At 43.7% G+C, this 13,872-nt stretch overlaps 2 protein-coding genes across 10 annotated transcripts in view; one reads left to right on the forward strand and one right to left on the reverse strand.

Annotated features, from left to right (window-relative positions):
• The window catches only part of cep135 (centrosomal protein 135), a 27,298-nt gene extending 18,021 nt beyond the window's left edge, over nt 1–9,277 (forward strand). For 7 of the 9 annotated variants that reach the window (XM_060068017.1, XM_060068015.1, XM_060068018.1 and 4 more), the window contains 8 exons: nt 2,254–2,422; nt 2,632–2,742; nt 3,059–3,244; nt 4,698–4,907; nt 5,172–5,374; nt 6,366–6,470; nt 7,147–7,290; nt 7,384–9,277. In XM_060068017.1, coding sequence (XP_059924000.1) covers nt 2,254–2,422; nt 2,632–2,742; nt 3,059–3,244; nt 4,698–4,907; nt 5,172–5,374; nt 6,366–6,470; nt 7,147–7,290; nt 7,384–7,405 — 1,150 coding nt within the window. In that variant the 3' untranslated portion in view covers nt 7,406–9,277. Of the gene's footprint in view, nt 1–2,253; nt 2,423–2,631; nt 2,743–3,058; nt 3,245–4,697; nt 4,908–5,171; nt 5,414–6,365; nt 6,471–7,146; nt 7,291–7,383 lie in introns of those variants that run through there. The other 2 variants (XR_009528505.1, XM_060068020.1) reach the window with 2 other exon arrangements.
• On the reverse strand, nt 8,206–13,569 carry chst14 (carbohydrate (N-acetylgalactosamine 4-0) sulfotransferase 14). Its single transcript, XM_060068036.1, has 2 exons — nt 13,120–13,569; nt 8,206–11,076 (listed from the first exon to the last, which is right to left on the reverse strand). The coding sequence occupies exons 1-2, from the start codon at nt 13,405–13,407 to the stop codon at nt 10,246–10,248; spliced, it is 1,119 nt and encodes a 372-aa protein (XP_059924019.1). The 5' UTR covers nt 13,408–13,569; the 3' UTR covers nt 8,206–10,245.
• Between the last annotated feature and the right edge of the window lie 303 nt (nt 13,570–13,872).

Genomic DNA, 13,872 nt, shown 5'->3' on the forward strand with positions numbered 1-13,872 from the left:
GAAAGGAACTTTGGCTTTGACTCCCTGAAGTACATGAACCACGACATGGAGGAGAAGGGGATTGTTGGCCGCGAATGTATCCCGCTTGAGCCCTGCTTCCCGCCGCCTCGGCAGCGGTCAGCGCTAATCACCGCCTCCTGAAGCCGAGGCGGTGGTCCATCGGCAGCGAGGCTCCGGCGGGAGACGACCGCGGTCAACAATCCCTTTCTCCTCCATGTCGTGGTTCATGCCTACTTCAGGGAGTCAAAGCCAAAGTTCCTTTCCCCCAATTCATTCTCAACCATGGCTGAGATAACCCCCACTACGAGTCTCGTTGTAGAAATACCAGAGACGAGAGTCCGACGTGTTATGCGCCATCACACCAAAAACACCTTACAAAAACAATAGGGATCCAACCTGTTGGCTTGGACCCCTAATAATCGCTACAAAAACTAGAACTGTTGGCAATCCAGTCCGGACTGCAGAACGGCCATATTTGTAGTCCTAAAAATATAGGAGAGGGCCAGAAAAAAACAGAAAGGGGAAAACCGAAACCCCTACAAATACATAGGAACGTAACCGAAAGGTATTACATAATTGTATGTAATGTAGTATTAGGTGGACGTGTTACACAACAACTTGGCAAGAAACAGGAAACGGCAAAAAATCTAGCATCCTGTTTGGTAATGGTCTACATCGTGATCATGAAGCGGGATCTGGATAAACCTCATACTCTCAATGTCACGTTTGTTACTAGGAGGTAGCGGTGTTGACTTTAACATGGCTTTGGGTGCTTCTTTCTCACACAGGCCTCTTTTCAGGAGAATGCCAGAGTTTTAATACCCTGTTTTGTGTAATTCCCCCTCGCCACGACTTGTTATCACTGAGTAGCGGTGTGAATGGAAGAGCAAATGTGTTTCTCCACCATTATGGTATTGGTCCAAATGTCTAGAGGCCTTTTTGGAATTTGCAAGAATCGTCTAAAATATAATAGCATACAGCAGGGGTTTTCAAAGTGTGAGAGAGTGAGCCCCCCCTCAGAGAAAAAAATTCAGCTGAGCCCCCCACAAAAAAAAATTGTTCTAAATACTTGTGTTTTGATAATAATCAAAACACATCATAATTTTAAAACATTTGAAACATATTTTTGAAACATTTTAAACATATTTCTGAAACATTACATCTTTGTGCGTTTTTAAACACATTTCTTAACACAATTGAACAACTTTATCTAATCATGTTTTAGCTTAACCTTTTTTAAATACATTTGAACATCTTAATTTGTGTAAACTGCCAGTTTACACAGATTCATTCAGGGTCCCCGACTATGAATTTTCTGAGTCTAATCAGATCTGCCTTTTCAGTCCAGAGATTCGACTATTCGGAGGGGTTTGTTTACCGGCGTTGCTATGGTGACCTAAATTATTATAAGCAACTGAAAACGATGCCGGTTTGAAACTAAAACTGATTCTGAAAAAAGTATAAATGCTATCAAAATTCCGTTTTGATAGTATTGAAGATACAAGTGTGTAGATTAGTATAATGGTTTGAACGATGGTAAATGGTGGAAAAATGAATGAGTTACGATGTCTAGAAGTAGGTGTATCAGAATGGGCTGACGTCTTCAATGAAAACAGCTGAAAACGAAGCGGTATGAAACTAAAACTGTGATTCTGAAGACATTTTAAATGATATCGAAATTCTGTTTAGATATTATTGAGGATACAAGTGTGTAGATTTGTTAAATGGTTTGCACGAAGATAAACGGTTGAACATTTATTTAGTTATGTTACTTTTACAGTTGAAGTACGGGTTTCAGGGGTCTTTTCGTTTTTTTTTTTTCTCACGTCGCGCCCCCCCTGAAGAACTCTTTGCCACTTGGTGTTTATTGGTGACTGAATCCTAGGCACCATACACTGTGTTCTGCAGCCCCCATAAACACATGTTGTTGCTATTCTACCTTCTGATTAGCACATACTGGTGGCAGGTGGGCGTTCTTGGAAAATGCCATGGCTGTCAATTAGAAACTGCCTTTTCAATTACCTGTGTTTTCTCGTAGGTTTGACTAAAGTGATTGTTGCTATTTATATTGAATCCTTTATCCTTTATCCCCCCTTATTTTCGTAATTAATTTATAATACATCAAATTAAACCACAACATTACCCCTCCCACCATTTTGACCCAGGTCTTGTTGTTGCCTTTAGGTTTGAGTTGCGGAAGAGCCCCACAAGACAAGTGTGTTTGTGTGTGTGTGTGTGTGTGTGTGCGTGCAGGCAGCTGAAGGGCTGTGTGGGCAGTCGGGACAGGGAATTAGCCAGCCTGAGGAGACAGCTGGACTCAGCTCAGGGGGAGGTGGTTGAGCACGGCCGAGCCAAGGACATGGTGGTCCGGGAGAACCGGAGGCTGCAGGAGGACCTGGCCACCTTGACCCGGGAGAACCAGGTGCACAACATGCACCATTTGAATTAATAGCAGCTCGGATGTCTTGTGTTTGAATGAGTCTTGCATTGAAGTATATTGCACTCTTTCAATATGCTGTCATGGTAGTGCTTGTGATGGCGGAGACACTGTAAATAAGTTGATAAAAGATGGAAACCTGAGTCCTGTACTATGTTGGTACAGTGTCTTGAGGTAGGCTCTGCTGTCCTCAGACCTTGCACGCGGAGATGGAGGAGGCCATGCACGAGAAAGATGAGCTCAAGTCCAGAGTTCTCTCTTACATCTCTGAGGTGGCCAGAATCGAGAAACTGATTACTACCAAGGCAAGGAACCACTGTTTTTCCTAAATGATTCAAGAATAGAGGTATATCTGTGCCTAAATGGCAGAATAGTATTCCATCTGTAGTTATTTGTGGCCCATTACTGGCTACTATCACTTATAATGAAAGGTAGGCGAGAACACTCGAGTGTGTGGGATGTCTATCACACATCACAATGATAATCCTAATATGACCAAAGATATTAGTAATACTATGATCTAAAGAATATATCAACAATGAGAAAAAATAAAAAATCTACGCTACAAAGGAAAAAGATGGATCAACAACAATGGCCGTTTGGGTCCCTGCGGGTGTGCAGGAGCAGGAGAGCCAGGATTTGCTAGAGCGGTTCCGCCTGGCACACACAACGCTGGAGGAGCGGGATCAGAAGCTCCAGCAGGCCCAAGGCTTAACCAGCTCCATCCGGCTGGAGCTGCTCTCCTCCGACACAGAGCGCAGACACCTCCGCCAGACCATCAGCCACCAGGAAACAGAGATCCAGCAGGTGAGCAAGTCTACCGCTCACTCGTTCTCACACAAACGCACACATCCTCAAAATGGATATAGGAGGGGATTTAGGACTTAATTCCTGTCATCATTTAATCTCTATGGTAGAGAGATTAAGTGCCAACTGAAACGTAATCACAATCGCATTTCTAGTAGGGTTGTCAGTCACGATACTGGATTTTCTAACTTCAACACTATTCCTGGAAAAAGATTGATATTCTATGCCATTTTTGATATCAGGGGAAAAGTTGCTGCAAGGGCGATAATGTCATCTTTGGGCCAAAAGAAAGATTGTTGTGCAAGTGAAATATTCAAATGGGGATAATACTTGGTTAAAGTGAATAAAGCCATGGAACACAGCATAAGTGGAAGATAGCATTTCCACCTGAAATAATTATCAGTATCAGTTGGTCGTTATCAGTTGGGAGCGCTGTCTTACTATGAGACACAAATAAAGGTAGATATCTTACAATTTTGACACTTGACACCTCTATTTAAAGTTCAGGGCAATCAAATGCACCAAGCCAAACACTCGCAAATAAATATATGGCCACTAGATTGCGCTGAAGAATATGTTTTCTGATTGAAGGCAATTTACCTATTTCCTAAGAAACCTTCTCTTATTCATTGATTGAAAACACCATGTTAAGTTGCAAAATTTGGCCCAGCTACTGGATAATCTGTTTATGGTGGTTTTATTCGATCAGAATCAACTTTGTGGACAAAAATCACAAAGGTAATACTTCATTTTTGGTTGTTAAAAGAAAAGGGGACGTTTCTTCTTAAGTTGTTATTTGCGAGTTTTAGTCACAGAATGATATGGTTTGGACTGTGGGAATAAGTGGAGGCTCAGCTTTCATGTAATATATACAGTAGTTTGTGAGGGTCCAATTTCGTGAAAAAGGTCGCTATTGCTGTGTGCATGTGCACTGTTATGAAACCCAAAACCGTGTTCTTGACTTTCCTTGATAATTTGCCTCAATCCAAAGTACTTCCAAACTGCACTCCTCCATCACTACTCCATTTAACTTCTACCTAAACCGTTCGCGGAGGTGCTGCACTTGAGATGCTAGCTGTGTTGGCTAACCTTTAGCGAATCACTGCCAGAGACCGCACTGCGAGTGAGTGACAGAAGGCGGGGCTACATTCGCACTGAAGCGATGCGTGTCTGTTAACTCGCTTTCCGAGAGAAGAGAAGACAGCGCGCTGATCAATTGCAAATACTTCTATTTTGTGTGGTTTTGAGGAACAAAAGGTTGTTCTGCAGTTTCTAAAAACATTAGAATAAATAGCTTTTATATTAACATCCACCCAAAATCCACTTGCCCGTTCGGGCAACCAGAAAAAATCTCAACTTGCCCAAACATTTTTTTTACTTGCCCCGGGCAAGCGGGCAACCGTTAGTGTCAACCCCTGGCTTAATGAATCAACCTGATCCCTCGCTCCCCCAGCACATGCACGCCCTGCAGGCCTACGATGCCCAGGTGTCCTCGCTGGCCCGAGGCATGGCCCGCCTGGAGGAGGACCTGAAGGGGGCACAGGAGGAGAAGGCAGCCCTGCTCTCGGACCTGGCCTCCGTCAGGGAGCTCTGTGTCAAGCTGGACTCTGGCAAAGAGCTGACGGCCTGCCACCTCACCTCCAAAAGCATGGAGCTGGAGCGGGTGGGTCGCACTGCAGGGAGACCAAGACAGGGCCGTCGCTAAACTTACGGGGATACATTCATGACTAGCCTAGCCTTTGATAAAACAGCATTAGTACAATAAGCCGTTAGCGTGGACATGGCTCAAGGTTATCTGTGTAGATCTACAACCGTGTGGAGTTTCAACTTCCCCTCAATCATTGTTCATCTTTCCACCTTGCCAGGCTGTATGTATCGCCAGATATGACAACATGGTTCAACGTGTGTGTGTGTGTGTGTTCTGCAGCTGACCGGAGAGCTTGATGATGTTCGCTCAGAGGGTGAGCTTCTGAAGAAGCAGCTGGCCAGCGAACGGCAAACGGTCCACAACCTGGAGGCTCTACTCTCCAACAATCGGCAGAAGGAGTTCCAGAGCCACCTGAGTGCCAGTGAGAAAGAGTCTGAGTTGAGGGTGCTGCGAGAACGCCTGGCACTGGCCGACAGCAAGACGTAAGGCTGTTGAACTCGTGAACACTTCTTTATTATATGGTATGAAGGAGTATCCGGTATTTCAATTTGTGTTTATGAAGGATTATCCAGTAGTTTATTATATGGAATAAAGGATTATCCGGTAGTTTATTATCTGGTTTGTTTAGGATTATCCCATAGTTTATTATATGGTATCAAGGATTATTCGGTAGTTCATTATATGGTAAGCATGATCTCCAGCTTTTTATGGTTTGTAAGAGTTACTGAACCCACTGAGATTTAAATAAATTCGTTTTTGGTTGAGAGTTTAAGGAAAGAGGGGGGGGTGTTATCACAATGGTTTGACCCACGCCAACTTTATGATACTTTATCAGTACCGTTGTTGTGTATGATCGTTAAATTGAGTGATGTTGAATATGAAATGCGCCACACACCTTATTATTATACTATATTTGTCACTATAGGTTATATTACACTATAAAAATACTATAGCTGTCCGGGAAGCCTAACCCTCACTCGGACACTGACATTAAATACATCGCTTCTCAGACGGAGCTTCCCCATCCACACACAACATGGTGTTATACTGTAAGTATTCTGAAAAACTCAACTTTCTTTTATACGCCGCAGACGACCTCTGCCCATTCAGGGCTGGGTCGTGATGTCTGAGCGCCTCGGAAAAGGCCTTGAGACATCCCAAACGGAATGCTTTCTGCGTTCTCAGCAGAGTGGTCCGTTCACAATGTTTTGAGGAGAATGGCAAAAAAATTAAGGATTCTACATATTTTTTCCCTAAATTTGAGACTTATTTCATTAAAAATTATATAAAAGCATAGATTAATATGTTGACGATCATGTGAGACAAATTACCAAGTTTAAAACCAAAATAAAATGGTTTTAGCATAATATCAAATTAATAAACTCTGAACTCTGAATGCGATGACTTGCGTATTAGAGCAACATTCTTGTTTATTCAAGATAATTGAAGATTGTTTTTGTGTGTGTTTGATAGTGCAGGACATGCCAGGGAGGTATCTCAGCTCCGAGGGAGAGTGTCTCAGCTTCAGACAGAGATGGACATCCTCAAAAGACAGTTGACTACAGAGCGCTTTGAACGGTGGGGTGCTCCTCGGTAGCCTCTCAGGGCCAGTGTTGAATATATTTCAAGAGAGCAGCATGGACACAGCTCTTGAGAAGGACTACTAGACTGGCATGAAAATTAATTTCACTTAGAGCTGTTGACATTTCTTAAAATAATATATTGCTTATTAGAACCAATCGGATAGATGGTTGATTAAGATCTATTTTTGGTAGGTTCAATATAAATTTCATGATGCCATGTGTCCATAATTAATGTTGGTTTTGCTTGAATTGGACAGATTTCAAGAATGGTATATACACAATAAGAATGTACAATTCACTTTCAAAAACACCAATGTACGTATCTCTGTCCTGTGCAGATTAAAGTAGTCGGTACCATATTAACTATTAAAGAAACGCAATTTCAAGGCCTACGTCTGCCTTGTTGGTAACACTCAAGTGAAACGCCAGATGCTGTTTGTTGGGTTGCTGGTCTGCTTCAAACACATCAGCCATTCATTAGTGACTACTGCTGCTCCCAACAACAGTTGTATGGCCAGGAATAATAGGCCTCTTAGTACGATGTTAACACTGAGTACGATAGTCACAGGATAAAACAATAACAACCAGTAATAACATGTGGTTGTTTAGATTTGCAGTGATCCATAATGTACATCTTGATGACCTACTAATACCATCCTCTTTCTCCACAGCGAGAGGGCTGTTCAGGAGATGCGCAGACAGGGAGTTTCTTTCTTGTCGCTGCGTAGCTCCTCCCCCCTCAGCCCACGGCCCCCCTCCCCCGAGCACTCCATCCTTCGAACCCCAGACCGCTCTGCTGAGAAGCTGCCAGAGAAGTCTGTACTTTCTTCTTCTTTTTTCAAAGTAAGATTTTCATTTTGGACACTTAATGAACTAAAGATTTCTGCTTATTTTGTTGTCCTCCACAGAAGTGTGAGCTTTAAGGAGTAGCAGCCAAGCCAAGCAGACAAGAAAAAAAAAGATAAAAGATTTCCCTGGAATTTCTCTTTCCCTGAGACACTGCTATGCAACCCGGTATACACACCAGACTGGCTTCAGGATTCAACTGCAGAAGCATCCTGGAAACCTTAGGTCCTCCTTCTGCATTAAGTTCCATCCACCAAAATTAAAATCATGATATTTCATGTAACAAAATGATTGCACATAATTTGACATGAATTATCTCACCAAATTTTTGACATGACCTGCCAAGTGTTTTTCTTCAACGTTTGTTATGATGTATTATTTATTGTGTATGTATGATAAAATATTAAATTATTACTGAATAAAAAGATGAACTGGCACCCCCCTGCTGCTATTTCTAATGTGCTGTCTGCTTATGGTTTGATAGGCTCACTGAGGGGGAGGGGCAGGGGCAGAGCCTTGTAGAAGGAAACGCACCATGTCGTCGTTTTGCACCATGTCGCCTTTATCCAAACGAGACATCACTCCATCGGAGTCTCAGCTCAGAGGGAGTGTCTCCGCTTCAGAAAGATGGATGTCCTCTAGAGAGTTGACTACAGAGCACTTTGAACGGTGAGGTGCTTGGTAGCCTCTCCGGACCAGTGTTGAAGACATGTAGCAGCAGCATGGAAATGGCTCTTGAGAACGACTGCTTGAGAGGAAGTACATTTTTAAATTATGTAAAGAATGATTAAATTTAAGAGGCAGTCTTGGTCAGTTACGATATTCCCCTTTTTTTCTTTAATTCCTAAATGAAAATTGTAAAAACATCATTATTATAAACAGGGTTGTGAATAAAACGTTTAATCGTACAAAAAAATTATCTAGTAGACTAGGTTTGATTGTAAACTAAAATTAATAACATTCAAATGAGTGGCTGGCAGTAACCTGTTAAACGTGGCAATTTGTACAATTGATTCAAGTTTTAGCGGTTTAACATGCCGCAACTTTCAGTCTTTGGATTAACAGACACATTTTGTAAAAATGTAATGGAGGAACAAGTCAATACAAAGACATACTTAAAAACATACTTCAAAAATTCAATGCTCATGTGTTGTATTTACGTATCTACGAATGATTCGGATGTCCGATACGAGTATGGTATGCATCCCTGCTGTGCCCCCAATATATCCATTAAACAAGACTCCCTCTTAATATAAATTATGGGTCTGCTACCATTAAATACCAGGGCATGACATTGAAGTAGCAATGATGAATATCTTCACTTTGGTCTACCTGCCCCCTGACGCATCCACAGTGCGTTTACATGACACTCAAGAAAATCTAATTATTGGCTTAATCCGACTATTATTGGATTATTCAGATGCACGTATACGGTTTGGTCTGACTAAAATCAAATCGAATCGGGTTACCCATAGTCGGATTAAGACCCCTAGATTATTCGATTGATAGTCGCTATTTAGCGTGCATGCATGCGTTAAATTCGATTGGAATTGCATTTTGCATTCTGCGCATGATCGGGATCTTTTCCCGGAGCCGTGAGCCGAAAGTATAAGGAGACGATACTTGTGTTGTCTCCATCGGAAAACGAGAAACAGCAATTTATTTAAAAAGGTGGCCAAGAAGATGGAAGAAGCTGGTGTCTTGCCAATGTAGTTACCCCCTATAAGTGTATCATCATCAAGCATTCAGTACACACTACACATCTGTTACGAGAGTAGCGTATGTGTGTACACGAGAATGGCAGTGTGTGTGTGAGTGACCTCAGCGAGTGAGTGAATGAGCGAGGAGATTGAGCAGTAGCGTGTGTCAGTTTCATGAATTTAACGAGTCCGGTTATGTCTGTTCAAATGTGTACTGTAAAGTTTGTGGAACTACGAATAAATTACCCAGCCCTTCCAAGAAACGATAGCTGCTTCATTCCGACCTAAAAGCAGACCTACTGCCCGTCAAAGTGAAGGGTGTTGCCCCGAGAGAACATCGGCCCTGGAGGGAACGTCTCTCCTGTGCTCCTCAACTACGATCTGGGAGCCGACAGCAGGTAAGGTGTAACACTTCGATTTCACCCAAGGCTGATTTAAAACTACATGTTTTTCTAAATGTTCGTCATCAACAAGGTTGTAAAGTAGTAACTTCGGGCATATCGGTCAAAATTAGTTTTTTTTCTTCCGACGTGTTTACGATCTTTATTCATTGCACCGCAGCCGAACTGACTGGGATGTTCTCTGTTATGTGGAATCTTAATGACTGCGTCGGGTTCTCCCACTCTCTGGTACTTCAGAAAAAAGTAAAGACTAGTGGGGGTTATCTTGGCCATGGTGGAGAAGGAATTGGGGGGAGAGGAACTTTGGCTTTAACTCTGAAGTAAAGATTGAACTGCAACATGGAGGAGAAAGGGATGGTTGCCGTATGCGGACTCCCGGAGGAGCTGCTCCGCCGCCACCGGAGGAGTCCGCACACGACCGAGAGGTCGGAACAATGGAGTGTCATGGACCCGAAGTGAACTGACAGCTGTCTACTGGAAACATCTTACTTGAATGCCGCCTGAATTTGGTGTTGCTAGTGACGTAAAGAGGTCAGCCGGTGGCTCTATTAGTTTAAATGGGTACAGTGCCACCTATTGTACCGGGGCATGAAATGCTTCGGCCGATGAATCGATTTTCTCACCGCCATGTATACTCAGAGAATTGCAGTTGTCCAAATGAGGAGCATTGTCGAACTACGGCTTTAATCTGATTAAGCTGTGCATTTTAACGTACTGAGCGAAAAGGGTCTATATACGGCTTGATCCCTAGTATAAAACAATGCACAGCTGAAAGACACAGATTCCATATCTAAAAAAATATTTCAACACTATAGCCTAAGCGTCAATGTCTGCAGTTCGGATTGGTTGTGTTGGGAAGTGGGTATGTGAACAGGGAGAAGTCTAGAATGTACTTGGGCAGAAGGTCTTTCAGCAGCTTCTGCGGAAGACTGCACAGGTAGTATTGCAGCGTCTCCGCGGTGACCGGCTTGTACCACGGCTGCCTGACTGGGAAGCGGATATGGTCGGGTGCCCCCACACGCCGCAGAACGTACTCAGCGTCGCGCTGCAGGTTCTCGTAGGAGCCGATGAAGTCGTAGGACACGGCGCAGGGCTGGCACAGGTTGTACGCTGGCATCCAGTGCTCGTTCATGCGCTCCACGTCCTCGTCCAGGAGGTACCGCACAAACTCTGCGAAGGTCACGTCGTCCCCCTTGACAGCCGGGCCCTTGGCGCCTTGGCCCTTCCTGTAGCGCTTCACGATTTCCACGCCGTACCTCTTCTGGTACATCTCGATCTCCCCAAACTTGTTCTTGTATGCCGAGAGCAGGCGCTCCATGGGCTCCCGCACAAACAGGAACTTGAAGTAGTGCTTGAGGCGGTAGCGGATCTCCTCAGGCTTCAGGGAGGAGAGGAAGAGCAGGTCGCTGTGGTGGTCCATCTTGATCTTGACGTCCACATTCCCCAGGGCCCCGCTGAGCACCTTGAGCAGCCTCTTCCAGTTGGAGCATGCCACCTTGGGGACATAGCAGTAGAGGAAGCGGTGCTGGTCGTTAACCAGGACGTGCTGCAGCAGGGTTTTTCTCTGCAACGGGCTCAGGGACCACACGTCGTGTGGCATGCTTTTCTGACCACACATAGTTCGGATCGTGCGGTTGCGGATCTCTTGAAGGATCTGGATGTGACACACACACACACACACACACACACACACACACACACACACACACACACACACACACACACACACACACACACACACACACACACACACACACACACACACACACACACACACACACACACACACACACACGATAAGGATTACTGGAACATATAAATAACAAGATCTGCCACAAGCTCTTTCTTAGTTATTTTCTTATTTCTCATGATTTTCATTAGCCTGGGTAAGGTCTGGCTATGGCATATAATGCTGCAAATACAGATTTTAAAAGTGTATGTCAGGTTGCAGACATGGGGGACTCGAGTCACATGACTTGACTCGAGTCAGACTCGAGTCGCAAATTTGAGGACTTGAGACTTGCTTGACTAATACTGATAAAAGACTCGACTTGACTTTGACTTGGTCTTCATGACTTGAGACTTGAGACAGTTGACTCGAAATGACTTTTCTAAAGTTAGATTATAGGTTGGATATCTGTTTTGCGATACGCCAGCAGATTTTGAAAAGACGCAACTCAAATGGTCCTACCCCCTCTCCTTCAACGCTGACTCTGACTCCACCCATTCCAAGTACATGGACGCGCAATCACACAAGAGCGCGAACACAGATGCGCGAGAGTGGGCCAGGGCAGGCTAGCTAGGTTGGAGTTTAGGGTTGTATTCTAGCGCTAGGTCCAAATGTGGATTAGCAAGTAAACTAGCTCCAGTAGCTACCGCAGGATAACAACAAACAGAAGCTTGCTCTGGCACGAGCTTTGAGTACGTGCACGTGCACGAAGAGGTCACGCGCGGGGAGGGGGAGTGCAGTACGACCGTTTGATTGACGTACTTACTGTCCAATGCCACTCGGTGTTTCTGAAAATCATTGGCTGGAGTTTTTCGAGCCCTGCCCGTTCCACAGATGATTGACTTGTTTAATTTTCATGTCAGTAGGCTACTTCTAACTCAGTGGTTTTAAGTGTATTTTTGTTCAAGGTGGAGGTACGAGTTATAGTAGTCCCTGCATCAAGTGCACCTGTTGAACGTGTGTTCAGCCATGGTGGGGTGATAATGTGACCGCATCATTCAGAACTCAGTGACAAAGTACTGTCAAATTATTATTTTTGCAAATGCAATGCATTGTAAGTCGATGTATGTTGCGAGGCAGCAAGATTGCTACCAGCTTTCAGGCTTGTGTATTACTATTTCCCCTTCCTACAGTATGTGTATGTGATATTACTTTTGAAATATTATTTTTATTCATGTCTGATGCCATGTGTTGCAAATAATATTCTACAACATGTAGGGAGATTGAGTGATTGACTTGAACTGTTGTCGTATACAGCTACCTAGAGGTTATATTTGATTCTGTTCATAGGTTGGAGGCAATGATCATAAAAAACATTTTCAAACTATGCACATAATGGTTTTGGAATGTTTTGAGTAGTTTGAGTTATTGTTATTGTTAAGACATTGTTATTGTTAATGTTGAAATAAAACTCAACTTGTGAACCACTCTCTTTACCGATTTTTAAATGTGGAAACTGGGTTCATTCAAAAATCATCAGATTTTTGTATGACTTGACTTGTGACTTGCTTGACCTGAGCAATGACTTGACTTGTGACTTGCTTGATTCTCACCACAGTGACTTGGGACTTGCTTGAGACTTGAAGGTTATGACTTGAGACTTGCTTGTGACTTGTACATGAATGACTTACCCCCACCTCTGTCAGGTTGTAACAGTCTATTGCGACATGATCATTTCCGTAACAACGTGCATTGCTCTAGGAGCGTTGAAGCGTTTTTCCTGGGTTAGCAATTAAGAAGGCATTAGTTAAATAGTTCCTGGCTATTTGCTTACAACAAATATTGGATCAAAAAAGTTGTTAGGCCCATGGGTAACTTGTAAGTTGTTATTCACTAGATAAATAACAAGGTAATACAGTTAGTAAATAGCCTACCAAAATGACTTTTGCCTCAGGATTCTCCCTGGATGGTCGCTTCACTGATATCAGCAGAATATCGATATAGGTACGATGCATTGCAGACGCATACCTGAAAGTCTGTGTCCACTACCCGGCCTTGTTGTCTGACATGGGCGGTATACTCGGACCGTTGGCCGGTCCCTCGAGGCGGAGGTGTATCCAGGCTGTTAAGCATTCCTTTCTCAATCATAAGCAGCAGGCCTCCGGATGCGACGATCACAGCGAACGTCAGCACCGACGGCAAAACGGCAGAACTGTGGCGTACGGAGCTCGACTTAACCGTTTTAAAGTTCATAACTGAACGGCTCCTTGGCCCGTTAGCTCCTTTCATTGCATAATCCTGCTTTCGCGGAAGCATGGTTTCTATCGAGTTGAGCTGTAAAGGAAGAGGTTCTATTTTTGGGGGGACAGACTTTAAATTCTAACACGTACCCATAGTTATCGTAAAGACTGTCTGCACGAGTCTCTTCTACTCTTTTCCTCAAAAAGTTCAGCGCCCGTATGGAATTGTGGGATATGTAGGCTTTGCTTTTCGAGAATGTCCAATAGAGTGGCGAAGTCACGCCCCTTCCGGTAGGGCTCATGGGACCTATGAGATCGAAAAATATGAATGGGTGTCAATGGAGAGAAAATAATTATTTTCTGGTCCCAGTCTTTATATGCCCTGGATTACACATATGTTGTTTGTGGATTTAAAGGATAATTTTTCATGCAAAGAGTTCGACCGTTTATTGTGCAATTGTTCAGATAAAGGCTGTAGAGAAAACACAACGAGAAAGACTACACGGCTCGTATGTGACGTCACGCTCCCTGCGACTGGCGT

This window comes from Gadus macrocephalus, chromosome 12, assembly GCF_031168955.1.
Source record: "Gadus macrocephalus chromosome 12, ASM3116895v1".
Classification (NCBI taxonomy): Eukaryota; Metazoa; Chordata; class Actinopteri; order Gadiformes; family Gadidae; genus Gadus; species Gadus macrocephalus.